Source organism: Schistocerca nitens, chromosome 3 (assembly GCF_023898315.1).
Source record: "Schistocerca nitens isolate TAMUIC-IGC-003100 chromosome 3, iqSchNite1.1, whole genome shotgun sequence".
NCBI lineage: Eukaryota > Metazoa > Arthropoda > Insecta > Orthoptera > Acrididae > Schistocerca > Schistocerca nitens.
This window is the reverse complement of record NC_064616.1, coordinates 882,676,104-882,699,720: the sequence shown is the minus strand read 5'-3', so window position 1 is coordinate 882,699,720 and position 23,617 is coordinate 882,676,104. Positions and strand designations below refer to the sequence as shown.

Sequence of the window (23,617 nt, the reverse complement as noted above, 5' to 3'; positions counted from 1 at the left end):
GGAGAGGTCAATTAGTCAGACTGGAATTAACAGACAGACAATATTAAATGACCAGAATTAACTGACCTAAACAAATTTCAGTCAAGCCAGTCACAGGACTTACAACATGGTCAGAAGGAATGAGGGAGAGGCTGAGAGTGCTGGAGATAGGAGACTGAAGAGAGGAAAGACAAGTGGGAAATGGGTTGGTGGTGGGAGGGGGAGGGGGAAGTGGGAAGGGGGCGGAGGGAAAGAGGGAGAGGGGGGGAGAGACACAGAAAGAAAGAGAGAGAGAGAGAGAGAGAGAGAGAGAGAGAGAGAGAGAGAGAGTGGGGAAGGGTTCTCTGATCTAAGGTACATATGCTTCCAGTGTCCAGAATATATCCCTCTTCCTATACATCCCTCACTTGTACTACCTGTCCGATATACAGGGTGGTCAGAAAATGTCTGAAACGCTTGTAGTGATGTAGGGAAAGTTTTACTGAGACATAAATGTTAAGAAAAAAATGCGATACGTTGTGCCGTTTCCGAGTTATTTAGCATTGAAGTTAGCCAATCAGATCGTCGCGTGCTTAAATTCAAGTTTCAGCTAACGAGACAAAGCACTCGGGCAACACCACCCCTGGCAGGCCACTTGAATGTGAGTGCGCGATGCCCCGATTGGCTAAATTCTACACTAAATAACTCTGAAACGGTGCAACGTATTGCATTTTTTTCTTAACATTTATGTCTCAGTACAATCTGCCCTACAACATCATGACAAGCGTTTCAGACACTTTCTGACCACCCTGTATAGGTAATTAAAGAGAGTTATATTACATACAGAGGAGGTAATGTTTTTTTTTTTTCTCAATTCATATTTTCTTTTCCAACATTCAAACAAAACAGTGCAACAGTATTTTTCATACAATTTCTACATTCTTCTCTCAGTTTGATAATTTTGCCTTGCTAACACTTTACACCCCACCCCCTTACCCGCAGCATATAACTGAGCCACATTATGTTGCCAATGATAGACCTTATCATTAATTCCATTGGCCCAGCACACTACATGGCCATTTGCATTCAAATGTCATACAAGTTTGAAAACAAATAATGGCCTATAATTTTTATTTTGTGCTTTGATTTTAAAACTTGGCAACTGTAGACATTTTTGAGAGACTGTAATAAAGAGAAAGAGGAAGCCGTAAGGCTAATGAACTGAAGTCTTTAACAAGAAGTAAACTATAATTAGTAATCATATAAAATATCTATCACGATATTTTTATAACGCTGTCATTTAATTATAAAAATATATGAAAAGAAAACTTAATTTCCTCAATTTCTCGAGCAAAATGATCCATTTCTTGTTGACAACATTAGGAATAGGTTGAAATATATACACTATCAATGGAGGTTCAGAGTGAAAGTCAACTACAGTTTACAAAATATTAGTAATTTAGATAAAACAGTCTGCAAAGTAATTACTACAACTTGATATCAACACACTTCTTACATGATGTCATTTTTAATCCCTCCGCCTTCATTTCTGATGAAATATCACAAATGGCTACATTGGCTACAAGTAATTCTAAAAGACCATATTATGTATTATAGTGACCAGAATTCTGGAAACACAGTAACTAAGTGAAATGAGAAATAATCAGCTTGTTGAGATTTCTGTTACTCGCAATACATCTCGTGGGAACTCATTTTATCGTCAGATGTACGTACAAAGTCAGATGCAGAATTAGTGTGTAAGTTTCAGAAATAAGTTTACCAAAGGAGAAACAAAAATCTGAACCAACACTGAACTCAACAAAACAAGAAACCCTCTGTGAAGCATGTACATATATAAGCTATTCAGCTCAATTCATGATTATCTGATGCCAGTACTGAGATGAAGTAATGCATGAACAAAAGTTATCAAAATTGTAACAATTAAAACAAGGACTGACCTGATATCCATTACAAAATGGCAAGGTTCTACAAACAGAAAGAACAAAACTTTTCTGAGCACAGAAAGTTAAAAATTTTATAATTCTGCCAACACTCTATTTCATAAACCCATGTTCACTTCATACTACAAAGTATTAACAATGTCACACTGAGCTATGAGTTCCCTATCTTTACTGATGATGATGACAGTACAAAGAATTGAGGGAGAGGGAGAATATTTTTGGGATTCTGGACACTGAATACAAACACAATCATCTTACTTCAATTGCGCTGGATAAATGACTTTCCTTTCAGAGCTCTGAGATGCACATTTAAATGTTATATTTCACAAATATAGGTTTTCCTATGTTCAGTATCTATCTTAGTAATCAGAAATAACTGGCATGACTTCAGATGAAAAACCTAGGAAGCACAAGTCTAAAATTTCGCGGCAGTTACATAAGCACCAATGACCAAAGTGGGCAAGCACTTTTCAGAATGACATGACTTACCTTAAGAATATAAAATGATTCACATCAGTTAAGAAAGCATTTTGTAAATAAACAAAGCATTGTCCTTGTGTTGGAAAGTGTTACGGACCTGACAGCACATTTTTCTCCACTTTGCTTTTACCTGCCTATTCATATTTCAGGTAGCCTTCCTTGTTGCCTCTTTGAGGCCACGACCCAGGGGCTGGACCAGGCTGCTGGGGGGTACTCGTACCAGGAGCACTGCCAGTTTGACTGGCATCAGTTCCCCCAGTGGGAGTACCTTGGCTCATCCAACTGAGAAAACTACCTCCAGCTTGCGCTCCTGCAGCAGGGGGTGCAGCTCCTTGCTGAGGTGCAGGGCCCGGCCCTGGTCCACCTGGTGCCCCAGCAAATCCCGGAGCTCCAGGCTGACCGAATGCTGCCGGACCCGGGCCTCCCTCTGCGGTACCCCCTGGCCCAGGTCCTGGAGCCTGGCCACCTTGTAAATTGCCTATGAGACCCCAGCCCGCCTGATTGAGAGCTGCAGCCACCAGTGCAGGATTGACAGTTACGGCTCCGAGGTTCAATGCACCCATGCCTAGTGGATTGGCAACATTTTGACCTGCCCCACCTGCAGCTGGGCCACCGGCCTGTCCTGTAATACCCAACGCTTGGAGATTGGGCATGTCTAGAGCCCTGCCTCCTGGTCCTGGGCCAGCCCGGTTCCATCCGCCACCACCTGCACCACCTCCTCCCGGACCGCCAGGATGGTGATAGTGGTGCGCAGCTCCTGCCGCTCCCCCAAAAGGGCCTGCCAAGTTCTTCGGCTCCCGAGATCCGAGGCCTCTGCCCCCATAAGAGCGACCGTTTGGATCCGTTTTCGGTGCCGCGTTGCTCACATGTACCGAGACTCCTTTGATTATGTGGTCTTCACCACACAAGTTCTGAGCCACTTCTGGATCCAAGAAGGTGACGAAAGCAAATGCACGAAATGGTTTTGGGATGAAGACGTCAGTTACTTCCCCAAATTTGGAGAAATACTCACGCAAGTCATCCGACTGCATATCTTCAGTGCACCGCCCAACAAACACTTTACATGGAACTTGCTGAACCTGTCCCTCCTGTAAAAAAAAAAAAAAAATAGACTATGAGCATTTCCAGAAAGTTTCTAGATTTGTGTGTCCTAAAAATTATTTCCTACTCAATCATAAGACAATAAACAGTATCACAAACTCTGTTTCTCAACAAACACATTTACATACCATGGAGAAATAAAGGAAGGCTGAGGCAGAATAGGAGGCGAACAAAAGAAAGGAAGAATGACGACTGGGGTCTAACATCTTGCAAACAAGGTCATTGGGAGACAGAGCACACACAAGCTTGCATTAGTGAAGAATGGAGAAGGAAATCAAATATGTGCTTTTCAGAGGAAACATGCTAGCATCTGCCTCAAATGATTTAGGGAAACCTGAATCAAGGTGGCTGGATCAAGATTTGAAGTGCCATCCTTCCAAATGAGAGTCCAGCGTGTTAATGAAAGCACCAACTCGCTCACTGGGAGAGAAGAAATAAGGTACTGTGTTTTAATTTAATGTTTTTCCATAAATTCACAACCATGCCATGTTGTACTACCAAATAAATCACAATATGCATGTATATAAGCATAAATGCCAACACAATCAAGATGATGTGGAATTTGTGTGGAGGTCAAGATCAAAAATAAAATCACTTAAAACATATACAAAAGCTACTTCACGTGTCCGTATTCAGTTCAATACCACAAGCAGAGAAATATTATGGTATGGCCAGCCATCCAATGTAAAATGCTGCCATCAGTGATTATGTGAGGGTGGGTTAAAATTTTGAGTGTGCTGATGAGTATAAGATCCCCAATGAGATCAACAGAAGTAAACTCCGAGAAGCTTCAAATAATATTCATAACAATGAAAGCCTACTGTTTGTCCTTTGAATAGTTCCTGAATCTTGGGCAATGCCTTGACAATTTGAAAGTAAGTGCAAGGTTGTTAAACAGATAACTATCTGCATATTCATCTATGAACAAAAAAATCCAGATTCTTCACCCACAAATGTGCTTCAAACATTAGAACAATCATCACCAACTTGAAACGTGGACATCACTCATCATGGGTCCATAACTTTCTGTGCAGCTGAAGCCAAACATATGTACTCATAAAAGAATTTGAGTGACTCTTCAGCAACAACAACAATGTTCCTCACACTACACAATTTGTTTTTATTTTTTAAATTTTTTTCTAATAAAAAAAATAGGAGGGGATAGTGCCGTCAGTGAAGAGTGTGTTGACACTAGTTTTCGTCAACAACAGGTTTACAGAAAACATTTTTCAATATTGGGGTGAAAGATTTCAATTAAATACCATGGGGAATGAAAATATGATGAATACAGCATGACTGAGATGGAAACTAAGAAGGTAAAACAAGGACCAGACATGATGAAAAAATTCCTGTCAATTTACAGTGCAATAAGCACAGTCTTTGTTGGAATGGATATCAGGTACTTAATTTTCTTGCACTGGCTGTATACTTATTGGCAGAGTGAATGAGAGAATAGTTATATTGAAAGAAAAATTTGTATCATTTTGACCACTAAAAGGTATTCATGTTCGCTCCTAAAAAAGATGCGGGAGACATATGTCACTTTCTAGGAAGGGAGCTTGAAAGAACAGTAACACCTCTCACATAACGTAAATAAACAAGATGCAAGTGCAGCAAAGGGAGCTGCTATTTCTTTCACTTTTAAAATCAGTTTAATAGTAACAATGGACATATATGGTGTGTTACTGAGCTAACTCCCAAGCAATATTTTAGTCAGAAGTTAAACACATAATTTTATCTTTTCTGATTATGGCAACAAAGATGTCAACCTGGACATATGGGATAAGGGTCAAAGAAGGGTAAAAGCAAATTCATAATGTTCATTTTATAAAACAGTATGTTATACACAAAAGATAAATATCACTTCCAATGGCTGTTCATATCAGAATAGGGAAAAGGATTTACCGAGTGCTCTGGCTGACTTGAGACTGAAGCTGGAGGTAATTAGTGTCAACCCAACACTAGAGTGTCTTTTCAGCCATTAACATAGCTGTCTGTGTTTTTCAATGCTCATTATTTCCACTTTAGTATTTTAGGTCTTGAACCTGAGCATACATGAGTCATCAGTAATATGGAGGAAAATCCCATGTCCAGTTTCTGTTCTTTCCATCCAGTCCACAACTTTTTTTTTTTTAAGCTCACTGTTTCACTCAAGTTTGACATACACGATGTACTTATCTTACACAGGCATGTTGAATCCAGCACAATAAATCTTGTGTAACTCAGGTATTGGCCTATAAAATTTGACAACTGAACCTAATGAAGGATAGTTTTATGAATGAGGAGCATACAGAGTTGTTGTAGGAAATAGGATTTTGGCATCAAATGAAAGAAACTCTACCTTTTTACGTAACTTTTGCACACTGTTACACTGGGAGGGGGAGAAGAAAAGGGTTCTGTGACATGTGAACTGTAAATGACCAACATACTTACGGGGGGTAGTACATGCCTACAGTCCTGGCACATGTCGAAATACCTACATGGCAGTACTGTACCATGTCACTAGAGCAGCCAAAACAAAATGATGTAGCTCACTGATATAGTGGAAACAACCTATACCACTTTGTTTTAGTTCCTCTAGCCACATGCCACGAAGCTGTTACATGGCGATTTCAATGTATTCCAGCACTACAAATATAACAATTAAAAATTTTATGATTTTTGTACAACTATCATCATTGTTTTAGTGCTTGTTTCCATGTACAGCTGCCTAGTATCTTTCGTTCTCTGGGATTCAACAAGAAGTCTCACAGGAAGCATGCAACCATATTATATAATTGGAATAGTACTGCACAAATGCTGAAAATGTCACTTACAAGGGAACCTCCCCATCGCACCCCCCTCAGATCTAGTTATAAGTTCCACAGTGGATAGGCCTTGAAAAACTGAACACAGACTAATCAAGAAAACAGGAAGAAGTTGTGTGGAACTATTAAAAAATAAGCAAAATATACAAACTGAGTAGTCCATGTGCAACACAGGCAACATTAAGGAGTGAATACCCTCAGTCGAGCCGTGGCCCCGTGGTTAGCATGAGCAGCTGCGGCACTAGAGATCCTTGGTTCAAGTCTGCCCTCAAGTCAAAAATTTTAATTTTTTATTTTCAGACAGTTATTATCTGTTCGTCCATTATGTTTTCATCACTTTCTTGGGAGTGATTATCACATTCACAAGAAATCCTAAATCGGACAAGGTAGAAGAATCTTTTTACCCATTCGTCATTCGACAACATATTCCTGTCATGTGACGCACATGCCGTCACCAGCGTCGTATAGAATATATCAGACGTGTTTTCCTGTGGCGGAATCGGTTGACCTATGACCTTGCGATCAAATGTTTTCGTTTCCCATTGGAGAGGCACGTCCTTTCGTCTACTAATTGCACGGTTTTGCGGTGCGGTTGCAAAACACAGACACTAAACTTATTACACTGAACAGAGACGTCAATGAACGAACGGACAGATCATAACTTTGTGAAAATAAATAAAGTAAAGTTGTCACTCGAGGATAGACTTGAACCAAGGACCTCTTGTTCCCCAGCTGCTCACGCTAACCACGGCGTTCCTGGGCTCAGACTATCCTTAATGTAGCGTATCTTGTGCATGGGCTACTCAGTTTGTATATTTTGCTTATTTTTTTCATAGTTCCACACAACTTCTTCCTGTTTTCTCGATTGGTCTGTGTTCCGTTTTTCAAGGCCTACCCACTGTGCCAACCTATAACTAAATCTAAGGGGGGGTGCGATGGGGAGGTTCCCTTGTTAGTAAAACATCATCATCTGATGCTACATCTGACAGTCATGTATGTAACGTACAACTTCAGTTCATCTGTACATCTTGATGTACCTGCTATCTGATGACAAGTTATCCCAAAATACATAATATTAAAGTCAAAAATGGAAAATGCAGGATGGACTGTAACAATATCATGAGAAGGAAAGTTACTACTCACCATATAGTGGAGATGGCTGAGTCGCAGACAGGCACAACAAAAAGACTATCACAATTACAGCTTTCGGCCATTAAGGCCTTCATCAACAGTTGCCTGAGACTGCAGTCATGTGTGTAAGTTGCGTGAGTGTGTATGCATGTGCGTATGTGTGTCTATTGTTGATGAAGGCCTTAATGGCTGAAAACTTTAATTGTGAGATTCTTTCTGTTGTGCCTAGCTGCGACGCAGCATATCTGCTATATGGTTAGTAGCAACTTTCCTTCTCATAATATTGTTAATGTTAAAGCCATTCATTCACTAGTTTATGACATTTTACTAAGTGACCTATTCAGCATTTGTGCAGTACTGTTACAGTCTTCCATTCTATCATTAAACTGACTTCTTTATACAGCTACAACAAATGTCTATCACATTGTCATTCTTTCTACTACAGATATCACCATTTCCTTTTCTTTTTTTCTTTCTTTCTTTCTTTCTTTTATGACTTTCTCAGACATGTAAATTTCATCAGTTAAAGCATCACTCTTTTGTATGCAAATTGTGCAGGATCTGAGGAGACTTTATTCATTTTGTCCTCATAATACAACCTTCAGAAGTTGTGTAACAGCAGGTTGATAGCAGCTGTAGAACTTGAGTAGTACAGTGACATTGTGGCACATGGATGCTTTAAGATGGACTGAATCACAGACTTTTTTAAAAAAGTATAATTGAACAATGAAATGCTTTAGTATAGTGCATCAATTTCATATGTTCAAGAGTGTAGAGATATAAGAACAAGTTCATTGCTGCGTTAGGACAGAACTTTTTTGAATTAAAATGCAGTAAAAGGTTTTAATTAGTGTAATAAGACTGAGAATTTAGCAAACAATACACTACAGTAATTGTCTGCCACCATGACAAAACCACTGGAGATGGCAACAAGAAGAACACACTTCGAAAAGATTTTCAAACGTGTAAACTAAGAAAGTGATGGAAGACCAAAGACAACAGCAATGAGAAATTTGTAATAGCATCTTGGCTAAATAAAATTTGCAGATGACAGTTTTTAATACAGAACACATCAACCAATCAAGGCAGACAGTCGTACAAACAAAAAATGTGGAAGTAATTATTTGAGAGAGTCACTGATTAGTTTGAAATAACTATGAAATATATGTGGGTCAAAGCAAAGGCAAACTTTGTTCATGGTAGCAACCTTACAGAAATTTATTTGAAAATAATCATATTTGTTAATCATGTCAGTGCTTTATATATTCAAATGAACCTTAGTAATCTATAGAGTATAAATGGACTTTTACTTGCCCAGTCTATGAAATCAGAAATCATTGATTTTGCAAAATGTAAAAAATTATTCTGGCGCGCTCTCCAATGACAGCTATTGCAGATAACTATTTGGTTCTAAATAAAACACAGAACTGCATATCAAAGTTGGAGATTCTTAGCCACAAATAACTGGCAATGCAATGATAACAGCCACACTGACAAGTCAATAATTAGTTTAGTACATAATCCTGTTCAAGAGAGAGAATTCTGATTTGTGAAGCTTCACAATCATCAGCTATAACGAAACCTCTGCTGGTTTGTCATCATTAATCTTCAGAATGCATGTCTTATCAGTCCATCCAAGCAAAATCTGAGATGCTATATGTGTGAGCTTCAATATCTGCAGTTTTAAATGAACATGGTTTCAGCAGGTCATATGGTTTTTCCTGCACTTATACTACATCAATGAGATAGTAGTGACAATCGTGCACTGCCAATTTCCAATTTAATAACTTAATGTCCATTTTGTTTCGTGATCTCATTTATTTCATTAGAACAGATCATGAGCTTTAAGGCACTGACAAGCAGCAATTCTACTCTGGTTTATGACAATTTGGGGGCATACCATCACTCAATAAGCAGTGTGATAATATTGGATTTCCTGGTATGCATAGTAGGGGCTTTGTTAGTTTTCAATAAGTTCATACTGGCATTCTACATTATAGTAACTGAATCTAGATGTGGCATAGCAATAACTGTTTTGCGAATATGTGTTTGAAAATACTGTGCATTATTTTACAATGGCTACTTTAGATTTTCAGCACTGATGCCTTAAATGGAAGCTTACTCATGGAATCAGAGCAGTACCTGCTGATTGTGCATCAATGATAATAAGATAAGCTCCTTTACCTACTATAATTTTCAGACTACCACTCCTGTCACTAATTTTCTATCACACTGATGTTTCATGATCCTTGCTTACATATATTTTCTGAATGTAACTAATGTACAGTGTTCCACTGTTTCCTGTCTCAGATCTCTTTTATTCTTCTTTGCAGACACAATATCACTTCTCTTTATAAGCAATTTCCTGCCATCAGTCATTTAATCAAGCCAGCAGCCCATATCCTTTAATATTTGTAAATTTTATATTGATATTCATTAAAATTCACAGCTTCATTCATATGCAAAACTAAGTTTTCTGTAGCTGGTTATTGCCCTTTAGAATACACACTGAATATGTAGCCTTGTGAATCTTATATTGAGACTTTGACATTTTAGAGCAGTATGGTCAAGACTTAAGAACTTGTGTTGATCCCTTTTGTATATTCCATTTGTTCACCACCATCAGTATCTGAATCATCCGAGGACAACAGAGCAGCAAGCTCCTTGTGAACTCCTTGTGAACCTCATCTGGAACACTGAGTACAGTTTTTGGCATTGTAAAAAACCCACAGTTTGTGAGATTTTTTAATTCAGTTTCATTTTCTTTATTAAGAGCACATAAGTCCTTTTAATGACGCAAATTGTTTTTGCAAAAACAAAAAAAAGTGCAGCTGCACTTTTCCAAGAACTCAATCTATGAGTCAAGGCATCATGATAGAAGGGAATCATTGAATCTGTTTCAACGTCATAAGCAGAGTGTGGTTTCAGCAGCCTTTGTTGTTCATACTGGAATTGGGACAGTGATGTAAGCCCTTCTTCAGAATTATTAAAAATGGTTTGATGCACTCTGAATAACCATGTGTGTAAGATGGTAAGCCAAGTCCGGCACATGCATCCAAATGTCACAAGCAAAATAATTTAATGAGACACCTTGAAGCCGTCTTGTAAGAAAACATTTCTACGTTTAGCGCATACTTGACAATTAAGTTGGCAACAAATGGCTCTGTGTGTCTGTGGACTACAAAGTTGCAAATTTCTTGGTTATAATTAAAAAAGGAAAACAGGCTATCACCCATCAATAGATAAATGTACAAAAGTACTCCTTCAAGTACTAGACATACCTACATGGTTGCTTCTTGACCAATACTAACCAATGCTGTGTTTTAACTATTGGTGGTACATGTACACAGCTGTGTCCATGAACATACCAACTTACCCATGTTGCGTTTTAATTGTTGGTGGCAGTCTGGTCGTTAGAGTTATAATTTTTGGTGGTTACCAACAACATTAAAACTTAAAACACAGTGCACATTAGCCTGCTCTTTCCAATGAAAGAAGAATAAAGAAATTGATGTTGCGTTGCTAAATATCACCATTAAAAAGTACATGCAAATTTGACACACAATGTTTCTGATAGTACGCTTACATAACAGCAACTTCTAGAATACTCACAAATAACTGCTGCAGTTTGGTACAATTCTTAACAAATTGTTTGTCCAAAACTCATTGTAGTCACAAAGTGAATGAGCAATTGTCACGAGTGATTTTTCCCAACTTTGACTTAGCATGGCAAGAAAATGGTGAATGACGCAGCCTTGAAATTTTAAGTGTGAAGAACACAAAACACTGTGTATCTATTCCAAATACAGTACACTGCTTATGCCACAACTAGTTGTGATTTTCAGCTGACTTCAACTTGGCCAAATCTGTCATAGACCTTGCATAATATTTTTTAGCCATTCTTGGCAATTTTTTAGCTGTATGGGTATTAGGCTGTGGTCTAAGGCATGTTTCTGTGCCTAATGTTTCATCTCCCAATGCTGGAGATGTCCTCAATGGATACAAAGATTTTGATAGTTACCTTTTGAAACTGAACAATTTCATCAAGTCATCCACAGAAAGCCTCCTAAAACCTTGATTCTTTTTATTTTGAAATAGAATTTCATACATATTTGTTTTATTCTACAGGAAATATCTGCACAAAATTTCATTCAAATTGGAGATAGTCACATGGGAATGATTTCTAAAATTGGTCACTTGATGTGGAATGTCCCTACAGTTCTAGCTTGTTAGTGTAACATTTTGTGCTCTCTTGTCAGTCACCTGTAACAAATGCTACGAGAACAATATAGTCACTAACACACAAACACGAAAGTGAAAACTGCCACTGAATGTTCAAAGCACACTCAGTTACACATAGAAAAACAGAAGCAAAAGAGTAACGCTACTACCTGCAGCGTAACATAGTGTTCTCCCTCTTGCCAATGTGCATCTTCTCCACCCTGCAGCGTAACAACAGTATTTTCCCTCTTGCTAATGTGCATCTTCCCTGCCTTCTTAACTATACAGCACTTCTAGCACTCATGGATCCCTTAATGCTTCTGCATTTTCAGGATTTTCTCTATCTTCCATAATCACTGAAAGTTAATGCAGCTATTTCACATATTTCCATTTTTTTAAACAAATTGTTATTCATGATTCGCATGTCAAATGTCACCAACAACTATCTCTGGACAGTGTTGCACTTACAGTTATTATCTGTTTCTACACTAGCCAAGTTGGGACACTGGAGTTCATGCCCCTTGTGAAAATGGCTTGAGCAATGTAGACTTTAAAAAGTTCAGAACATAGCACTTACATAAATTCTTCAATTGAATCATGTTCTGAATACTTTTAATCTGACATCTACACCATTACTGTATTAAGTAATCCTTCTTTTCTGAGAGAGTTTACTGGCCACTTACAGCAAGTTTATTGAAGACAGAGCACCAGTTAAGAACACAAGAATGAACTGGGCATGGACTCATGGCTGCAATCAGTCTGGTGAAACTTCAGGCACAGGCAGAATTGAAGCTGTAAGAGCAGGTCGTGAGTCGTGCCTGGATAGCTCAATCTGTAACAACATTACCCGCAAAAGGCAAGGGTCCGAGTTGAATTACTGTCTGGGACACAGTTTTAATCTGGCAAAGTTTTATATGACACGACAGCAGAGAGAAAGATTAATTTTTGTATCAGTATATTAACCTGAAGTAATTTAGGGAAACTGCAGGAAAGTTAAATCCGGGAAGCCAACTGCTATTTTGAAACAGTTCTTCATGTATCTTAACTGACATGTCACCTTGCACAATGTGGTGTCCTTGCATTAACTGGAAAAAGGAGTATCACTCTGATGCCAAAAGTTAGTGTAAAATTTAAGAAAGTGCTGTAATTAACAGTGGTTTGTGATTTACAGGAGCAATGTAGTTTTAACAAAGGGAGACACACATTTCTCCACTTTTTCTTATAATTAAAGGAAGAAAATGTTGCTCTCTAGTTAACTAAAAGGTGATTTCAGGCAAGCCCCCCCCCCCCCCCCCCCACTTCTAAATAAACCCATAAAATACACCAATCCTATGAAATGCTGTCAAGAATGTAACAGTAAAAACTGGCATTATAGGATTTTTCATTATAGAATTACTCTTTGCAAAAATTTTCCAATAACTATGGCACCACAACTGTAACATGGAAAAATGATTATTGTACATTAACAGACTGAATTATCTTTAAATGCACAACACTATATGATGCACATGATACCATCTAATACAGGAAATTTGCAAAAATTAAGCCTCTATCTATTTAAACATTATGTTAACTTACTGTAGATAACTTAACTATTTTGGCCAACTTAGCGATGTAATAAACAGAAAAGTTAGATGGATATTTTATAAGAACATGAACATAGTGAAAATTATCAGTACTACTAAATGGGATGAGAACTATAGTAAACCCTTATTAAAACAGAGAAAGAGAATGATCTCTCTCTCTCTCTCTCTCTCTCTCTCTCTCTCTCTCTCTCTCTCTCTCTCTCTCTCTCTCTCTCCCCCCCCCCCCCCAATCTCCCTCTCTCTCCATCCCCCTTTTCCCTCACATGTATACACAAAGGTATACATTGGGAGAGGTTAAGAAGTACCACTTGGAGCAAATCAACTGCTTCCACAATATATTCACAGGATGCTTGGACTTGTTCTCACATAAACATTCTCTTAATGCTTACATTAAGAAATGTCTCCCTGTATTCCTGAAGTTTTCAGTCATTGTAATACCACTTTATGTGGGGTATAATATGAGTAGGCTTATTGTACAGACCGTTTGTTGAAGATCTTTCACAGAAGAAATTTCTTCTGTGAAAGGCCTTTGACAAAAGGTTTGCATGATAAGACTACTCATATTATACTCCACATAATGCGTAGAAATGGTACTACAATGATTCACAACTTCAAGAATACAAGGAAAAATTTAGTGGTTGGTTGGTTTGGGGGAGGGGACCAAAAAAGTGAGATCATCAATCCCATCTGATTAGGGAAGGAAGTCAGCCATGCCCTTTCAAAGGACCCATCCCAGAATTCGCCTGAAGCAATTTAGGGAAATCGTGGAAAATCTAAATCATGATGGCTGGGCGTGGGTTTGAACCATCGTCCTCCCAAATGAGAGTACAGTGTGCTATCCACTGTGACATCTCACCCAGTGAAAAATTTATTAACATAAGCACTAAGAGAATGTTTATTTACTACAACTGTGAAAACAAGCCCAAGCATCTTCTGAAGATGTGGAAGCAACAAATTTGCTCCAAGCAGGACTATCTAACCATTCCCAATGCACCTTCCCTGCACAAATGAGAAATGCTTCCAGTGTCAGTCAATAAAAGGTGAGAGGTGCAGGTTAAAAAGAACGCAAAAAGTGCTGTTGCTACTGGTCCTACCACCTGGCCTGGAAATTCAACTGTCTGCAAGCTGACAACTTCTACAAGTATTTATGAATATAACTTGACAAGAATTTTTACGTGCCAACACATCACTGTTACATACAAACATCTCTATCTGGAATAGCAACTATTTGGCATGAGGTATTAATAAAAGGAATTACACTGAGGTGACAAAAGTCATGGGATAGCAATATGCACATATACAGATGGTGGTACTATCGCATACACAAGGTATAAAAGGGCTGTGTATTGGCGGAACTTTCATTTGTACTGAGGTGATTGATAAGAAAAGGTTTCCAACGTGATTATTGCCTCATGATGTGGGACATTCCAATTCAAAAATCATTAAGGAATTCAATATTCCAAGACCCACAGTGTCAAGAGTGTGAACAGAAATCAATGTGGGATGCACAACAAATGTATTCGTTGTTAATGGGCTATGGCAGCAGATCACCAACACGACTGCTATATTGCCTGCAGTGCCTCGCCTGGGCTCATGACCATATCGGCTTGACCCTAGACAACTGGAATACCATGGCCTGGTCAGATGAGGCCCAATTTCAGTTGGTAAGAGCTGATAGTAGGGTTCGAGTGTGCCGCAGACCCCACAAAGTCATGGACCCAGGTTGTCAACACGGTACTGTACACGTTGGTGGTGGCTTCTTAATGGTGTGGGCTGTGTGAATGGAATGAACTGAATTCTTTGGTCCAATTGAACCAATCACTGACTGGAAATGGTTATGTTCGACTACTTGGAGACTTAATGTTCCCAAACAATGATGGAACTTTTATGGATGGCAATGCGCCACATCACCAGGCCACAGCTGTTCACAATTGGTTTGAAGAATATTCTGGACAATTTGAGTGAATGATTTGGCCACCCAGATCACCCAACATGAATCCCATCATACATTTATGGAATGTAATCCAGAGGTCAGTCCATGCACAAAATCCTGCACTGGCAACACTTCCACAACTATGGATGCCTACAAAGGCAGCATTACTCAATGTTTCTACAGGTGACTTCCAACGACATGCTGAGGCCATGTTACATCTACATCTGCATAGTTACTCTGTAATTCACACTTAAGTGCCTACAGAGGGTTCATCGAACCATTTTCCTACTGCTTCTCTACCATTCCACTCTCGAATGGTGCGTGGGAAAAAAGGAACACCTAAATCTTTCCATTCGAGCTCTGATTTCTATTATTTTATTATGATGATCATTTCTCCCTACGTAGGTGGGTGTCAACAAAATACACTACTGGCCATTAAAATTGCTACACCAAGAAGAAATGCAGATGATAAACGGGTATTCATTGGACAAATATATTATACTAGAACTGACATGTGATTACATTGTCATGCAATTTGGGTGCATAGATCCTGAGAAATCAGTACGGAGAACAACCACCTCTGGCCGTAATAATAGCCTTGATATGCCCGGGCATTGAGTCAAACAGAGCTTGGATGGTGTGTACATGTACAGCTAGCTAGGTGCCCATGCAGCTTCAACACGATACCACAGTTCATCAAGAGTAGTGAATGGCGTATTGTGACGAGCCAGTTGCTCGGCCACCATTGACCAGATGTTTTCAATTGGTGAGAGATCTGGAAAATGTGCTGGCCAGGGCAGCAGTTGAACATTTTCTGTTTCCAGAAAGGCCCGTACAGGACCTGCAACATGCGGTCGTGCATTATCCTGCTGAAATGTAGGGTTTCGCAGGGATCGAATGAAGGGTAGAGCCACGGGTCGTAACACATCTGAAATGTAATGTCCACTGCTCAAAGTGCCGTCAATGCAAACAAGAGATGACCGAGACGTGTAACCAATGGCACCCAATACCATCATGCCGGGTGATACGCCAGTATGGCGATGATGTATACACGCTTCCAATGTGCGTTCACCACGATGTCACCAAACATGGATGCGACCATCATGATGCTGTAAACAGAGAATGGATTCATCCGAAAAAATGACTTTTTGCCTTTTGTGCACCCAGGTTCGTCGTTGAGTACACCATCGCAGGCGCCCCTGTCTGTGATGCAGCGTCAAGGGTAACCGCAGCCACGGTCTCCGAGCTAATAGTCCATTCTGCTGCAAACGTCGTCGAACTGTTCGTGCAGATGATTAGATGATTGTTGTATTGCAAACGTCCCCATCTGTTGACTCAGCGATCGAGATGTGGCTGCACGATCCATTACAGCCATGCGGATAAGATGCCTGTCATCTCGACTGCTAGTGATACGAGGCCGTTGGGATCCAGCACGGCATTCCTTATTAGCCTCCTGAACCAACCAATTCCATATTCTGCTAACAGTCATCGGATCTCGACCAACGCGAGCGGCAATGTCGTGATACGATAAACCGCAATCGCGATGGGCTATAATCTGACCTTTATCAATGTCGGAAACGTGATGGTACGCATTTCTCCTCCTTACACTAGGCAACACAACAACGTTTCACCAGGCAACACCAGTCAACTGCTGTTTGTTAATGAGAAATCGGTTGGAAACTTTCCTCATGTCAGCAAGCTGTAGGTGTCGCCACCAGCGCCAACCTTGTGTGAATGCTCTGAAAAGCTAATCATTTGCATATCACAGCATCTTCTTCCTGTCGGTTAAATTTCGCGTCTGTAGCACATCATGTTTGTGGTGTAGCAACTTTAATAGCCAGAAGTGTATTTTCACATTCAGAAAAGAAAGTTAGTGACTGAAATTTCATAAATAGATCTCGCCGCAAAGAAAACTGCCTTTGTTTCAGTGACTGCCACCCCAACTCGCGTATCATATCAGTGACACTCTCACCCCTATTGCGCGATAATACGTAACGAGCTGCCCTTCTTTGCACTTTTTCAATGTCCTCCGTCAATCCTACCTGGTAAAGATCCCACAGCGTGCAGCAATATTGCAGCAGAGGACGGACAAGTGTACGGTAGGCTGTCTCTTTAGTGGGTTTGTCGCATCTCCAAAGTGTTCTGCCAACAAAGCACAGGCTTTGTTTCGCCTTCCCCATAATATTATCTATGTCATCTTTCCAATTTAAGTTGCTCGTAATTGTATTTCCTAGGTATTTAGTTGAATTGACAGCCCTTAGATTTGTGCGAATTATCATATACCCAAAATTTATCGGATTTATTTTAGTACCCATGTGGATGACCTCGCACTTTTCTTTGTTTAGTGCTAATTCTCTCTAGATCATTTTGTAATTGGAATTGATCATCTGATGATTTTACTAGGCAGTAAATTACAGCGTCATCTGCAAACAATCTAAGGGAGCTGCTCAGATTATCACCCAGATCATTTATGTAAATCAGAAACAGCAGAGGGCCTATGACACTACCTTGCTGAGCACCAGATATCACTTCTGTTTTACTCGATGATTTACCGTCTATCACTACGAACTGTGATCCCTCTGAGAGGAAATCACAAATCCAGTCACACATCTGAGACGATACTCGATATGCACATAATTTGATTAATAGTCGCTTGTGAGGAACAGTATCAAAAGCCTTCTGGAAATCTAGGAATATGGAATCGATCTGAGATCCCTTGTCGACAGCACTGATTACTTCATGGGAATAAAGAGCTAGCTGTGTAGCACAAGAATGATATTGTCTGAATCCGTGTTGGTTCTGTATCAATAAGTCATTTTCTTCAAGTTGATTCATAATGTTTGAGCACAGTATACGCTCCAAAATCCTACTGCAAATTCAGTGATATGGGTCTGTAAGTCAATGGATTACTCCTACTTCCTTTTTTGAATATTGGTGTGACCTGTGCTACTTTCCAGTCTTCAGGAATAGACCTTTTGTCAAGTGAGCGGTTGTATATAATTGCTAAGAAAGGCACTATTGTGTCTGCATACTCTGAAAGGAACCTGATTGGTATACCATCTGGACCGGAAGACTTGCCTTTCTTAGGTGATTTGAGTTGTTTCACAACACTTAAGATATCTACTTTTATGTCACACATGCTAACAGCTGCTCTGGTTTCGAATTCTGGAATATTTACTTCATCTTCTTTCATGAAGGAATTACAGAAAACTTTATATACTAACTCCACTTTAGTGGTACCATCATCAGTAACATTTCCATCGCTATCGCTCAGTGATGCTATTGACTGTTTTTTGTCACTGGTGTACTTTACATATGACCAGAATCTCTTTGGGTTTTCTACAATATCTTGAGACAATATTTCATTGTGGAAACTATTAAAAGCATCTCACATTGACGTCAGCACTAAATTTCGAGCTTCCGTGAAACTTAGCCAGTCTTGGGGATTTTGTGTTCTTCTGAATTTGGCATGCTTTTATCGTTGCTTCTGCAACAGTGTTCTGACATGTTTTGTGTACCATGATGGATCAGTCCTGTCTCTTATTAACTTATGCAGTATGAATCTATCTATTGCTGTCGATACTGTATTTTTGAATTTGAGCCATATCTGGTCTACACTTACATAATTAGCTTGGAAGGAATGGAGACTCTCTCTTAGGAAGGCATCAAGCGAATTTTTATCTGCTGTTTTAAATAGATATATTTTACGTTTATTTTTAGTGGTTTTGGTTGAGCCTCACTACAATGACCTTGTGTTCACTAATCCCTGTATCCATCATGATGCTCTCTATTAGATCAGGATCATTTGTGGCTAAGACGTCAAGTGTGTTTCCACAACCACTTACAATTCGTGTGGGCTCATGAACTAATTGTTCAAATTAATTCTCAGAGAAAGCATTTAGTACAATTTCAGAAGATGTTTTCTGTCTACCACCAGCTTTGAACAAGTATTTTCACCAACAAATCGAGGGCAGATTGAAGTCTCCACCAATTATAACTGTATGAGTGGTGTACTTATTTGTAATGAGATTCAAGTTTTCTTTGAAGCGTTCAGCTATTATATCATCTGAGTCAGGGGGTCGGTAGAAGGAGCCAATTATTATTTTGGTACAGCTGTTGAGTATAACCTCTACCAATAGTAATTCGCAGGAACTATCTTTTTCAACTTTACTACAAGACAAACTACTACCAACAGACACAAACACACAACCACCTTCTTGATTTAATCTATCCTTTCTGAACACGGTTTACGCCTCTGTAAAAATTTCAGCAGAATTTATCTTTGGCTTTAGCCAGCTTTCTGTTCCTATAATGATTTCAGCTTCAGTGCTTTCGATCAGCACTTGAAGCTCTGGTACTTTTCCAACACAGCTACGACAATTTACAACTACAATACCGACTGTTGCTTGGTCGATTCTCGTCATTTCTTTGCCCTGTACCCTTTGAGATTGGAGCCCTTTTTGATCTTTCCCAAGACTGTCTAACCTAAAAAACCGCCCAGTCCACGCCACACAGCCCCTGCTACCTGTGTAGCCACCTCCTGTGTGTAGGGGACACATGACCTATTTAGCAGAACCCGAAACCCCACTACCCTATGGAGCAAGTCGAGGAATTTGCAGCCTACATGGTCGCAGAACCGTCTGAGCCTCTGATTCAGGCCCTCCGCTCGGCTCTGTACCAAAGGTCCGCAATCAGTCCTGTCGACGATGCTGCAGATGGTGAGCTCTGCCTTCATCTCACTAGCAAGACTGGCAGTCTTCACCAACTCAGATAGCCACCGGAAACCAGAGAAAATTACATTGAATTGCTGCATTATGCTGGGCAGAAGCATGTCCAACACAACATTAGGAGGTATTCCATGACTTTTGTCACCTCAGTGTACATTTTAAATGACTGAAGAATGTAAAGTATTACCCATACCAAAAACAAAGCCATTTGTCATGACAATTATCCCCCACCCTGTGGTGTGGGTTTTACGTCTTAATTTAACTGTATCTGTTCAATATCAGAAATCTATATTTCATCAGTTATTCATACTCAGAATTTGTTTCGGATGATAGCAATTGTCAAGTTGTTTTTGAACTGCATAATATCATCACACCACTCCCTCTGCTCTAGCTTTTAAATGTGATTCAGACACACATATTAGTAACACTACCCAAGGGAATTAATGATTTCATTGTGATCACATAACTACTGTTAAACTTTACAATCATGTTTAAATTACATTTCATGACTAAACTGTTACAAATAACTTTCACATAAATGTATACACTGACTGAAATAAAAATCACAACACCAAAAAGTAATTAATGTAGAGTAATAAAATTTCGGGAATACGTTTGTTTAGGTAGCATATTTAAATGATTAACATTGCAAGATCACAGGTTAATGTAAGCATGAGATAAAAGCCACGGCAAATGTGAAATGCTGGTACACTGATAACCACTGTAGCCACCAGAAAGTTGAATCAAGAATGCAAACACGCATGCTTTCTGTTGTACAACTGCTGGATGTCAGTTTGTTGAGTGGAGTTCCATCCCTACTGAACTTGGTTGTCCAGTATGGGGACAGTTAATGCTGTTTGTAAATGGCACTGGAGTTTTTATTTGACATGTCGCATGTACTCAATTGGAGACTGATCTGGTGATCAAGCAGGCCAAGGTAACATGTCGACACACTGTAGAGCATGTAGGGTTATAACAACAAAATGGTTCAAATGGCTCTGAGCACTATGGGACTCAACTGCTGTGGTCATAAGTCCCCTAGAACTTAGAACTACTTAAACCTAACTAACCTAAGGACAGCACACAACACCCAGCCATCACGAGGCAGAGAAAATCCCTGACCCCGCCGGGAATCGAACCCGGGAACCCGGGCGTGGGAAGCGAGAACGCTACCGCACGACCACGAGATGCGGGCTGTATAACAACATGTTTGTGGGTGAATGTTATCCTGTTGGTAAACATTCCCTGGAATGCTGTTCATGAATGGCAGCATAATAGGTTGAATCACCACACTGACACATACTTTACAGTCAGCGTGCGTGGGATAACCAAGAGAGTGCTCCTGCTGTCATATGAAATCGCCCAACAGACCATAACTCCAGGTGTAAGTCCAGTGTGTCTAGCACACAGACAGGTTGGTTGTGGGCTCAACTGGCCTCCAGTAACCAACACACGGCAATCACTAGCACTGAGGGAGAACCAGTTGCAATCAGAAAACACAACAGAACTCCACCCTGCCCTCCAATGAGCTCTCGATTGGCATCACTTCAGTCGAAAATGGTGGTGGTATGGGGTCACTGGAATGCATTCTACGGGGTGTCCGGCTTGGAGCTGTCCTTGAAGTAACCGACTTGTAACATTCAGTAGTGTCACTGTTGTGCCAACTTTGCTGAAATTACTGCTGCAGATGCAGTACTATGGGCCAGAGCCATGAGCCAAACACAATGGTCTTCCCTCTCAGTAGTGCCAAGTGGCCATCCAGAGCCCAGTCTTCTTGCAACCGTACATCCTCATGGCCACCGCTGCCAGCAGTCATGCACACTTGCTACATTCCTGCCAAGTCTTTCTGTAATATCGCAAAAGGAACATCCAGCTTCTCATAGCCCTATTACACAGACTCGTTAAAACTCAGTGAAGTGTTGATAATGGCGCCTTTGTCACCTTAAAGGCATTCTTGCCTAACATCGACTCACCATGCCCAATCTCAAAGGTAACTAACGTTCATGACCATTAGTGTGTATTTAAAGTAAACCTAATTTGCATCTTCACAGTTGTGCTACTTGCACCAATCTTAGGCAACAGGTGCAAAATTTGGAGAGAAATCTTTCAGATGTAGAAACAAGCCTACCAACATTCATTTATGTCGCATAACTCCTTCTTGGTGTTACAATTTTTTTCTGTCAACATAATTCTACTGGCTTTGACACATTGCTATCACTTGTAGAAATAATATTAATTTAACCTTCTACAGAGACAATTCTCAAATTATGGGTTTGGTAACACTGTACTCTTAAGCTCATTGTCAGTTTTGCTACTTTTAAATGTTTCTTTCTGATATAATTTAAGAGTAGTTCCTGGATATGTTAGTGCTGGTACATAACAGAAAATGATGACATATTTTATGCCTAATTTTATGCAAGAGGAACATTTGTATGTAATGATGTAATTTTGTATTTTGTTGGATCTATGCGTTTATTTCATTGAATTTACTCTTGAAGGTTTTATATATCTAATCAGCTATGTGCAACAACTGTGGATGCTGGTTGGCTGGTTGATCTGAGGGAGGAGAACAAACAGTGAGATCATTGGTCCCATCGGATGAGAGGAAGGTTGGATAAGGGAATAGGCTGTGACCTTTCAAATGAACCATCCCGGCATTTGCCTGAAGCGATTTATGGAAATCATGGAAAACCTAAATCAGGATGGCCTGACATGGTTTGAACAGTCAACCTCCCGAATTTGAGTCCAGAGTGCTAACCACAGCGCCACCTCGCTCGGTCATGGATGTTGATGGACAGTTACAACATGGCTGTTTTGATAAAATTGTAGCTGATGGCTTCACTGGGAATACTGTAAAGGCGATGGAATGAAGTGCTTATTGAGACTCCCCATGTCATTGTAGATAAAGTCCAAAACACCAGAAAATTACTGAACAGGAGCAGAAGATTTATGTGCTTCAGGTAGAGCTAAAACATGAAAAATCTTGAAGCTAAAAGGCGGGAGGGAGAGGAGGAGTAGGAGGAGAGAAAGGGTCTTGGTAAAACACTGTAAGCAAGGCTGAATTTTTTTAGCAGTTTTTAAAGCCAGTTACTCAACAGATTTTACCTGCTGGCAGGATTAAGAGAAGGAAAAGCTTCATATAGATGTAGAGGAATGTATAGTGTAAGAGAACAATCCTAGGAACCAGAGATAAGTTTTGAGATAAACAGAATAGGAAAGATAGTTCTGCTGCTAGGAAGAAACACAATGGGTGCTGGACAACAGCTGAAGCAAAATTAGGCTCAGGATACCGGGTAACAAATAAGAATTAAGACTTAGCCAGGTAATAGAAAACTTAGGATAAATGTGTAAGGGTTTCAGCAAACACAATTGTATGTTTATAGATGGAGGAGCTGGAAATAGCCGGCCTAAGGATGTAAAACACATTATTAGACATGAACTGGACAAAATAAGAGTAATTATCTTACGAGGCTTTGTGGCACCATGACCAGTTTTGAGCTAACTCTACTGTAAAGTGAGTAAACACAAAGCTGTGCAGGCTCCTTGGGATGACTGAGTTCTCATATTGCTGTTTGTGTCCCCCCCCCCCCTCCCCCCTCGTGAATCCTATAGGAAGATGGCATCATACATGTGAATAAGATGGGTGAAGACAAGTTAGCAGATCTACTGGCAGAAAACATAAGTGGGTTCCCAAGCACAAAAAGTGGTATGT

At 39.8% G+C, this 23,617-nt stretch overlaps 1 protein-coding gene across 2 annotated transcripts in view; it reads right to left on the bottom strand.

Annotated features, from left to right (window-relative positions):
- Nucleotides 1–1,152: 1,152 nt before the first annotated feature.
- LOC126248928 (TAR DNA-binding protein 43-like) overlaps nt 1,153–23,617 on the bottom strand; it is an 89,773-nt gene continuing 67,308 nt past the window's right edge. For both annotated transcript variants that reach the window (XM_049950434.1, XM_049950435.1), the window contains exon 4: nt 1,153–3,487. In XM_049950434.1, the coding sequence (XP_049806391.1) occupies nt 2,534–3,487 (954 nt within the window). In that variant the 3' untranslated portion in view covers nt 1,153–2,533. The remainder of the gene's footprint in view (nt 3,488–23,617) is intronic.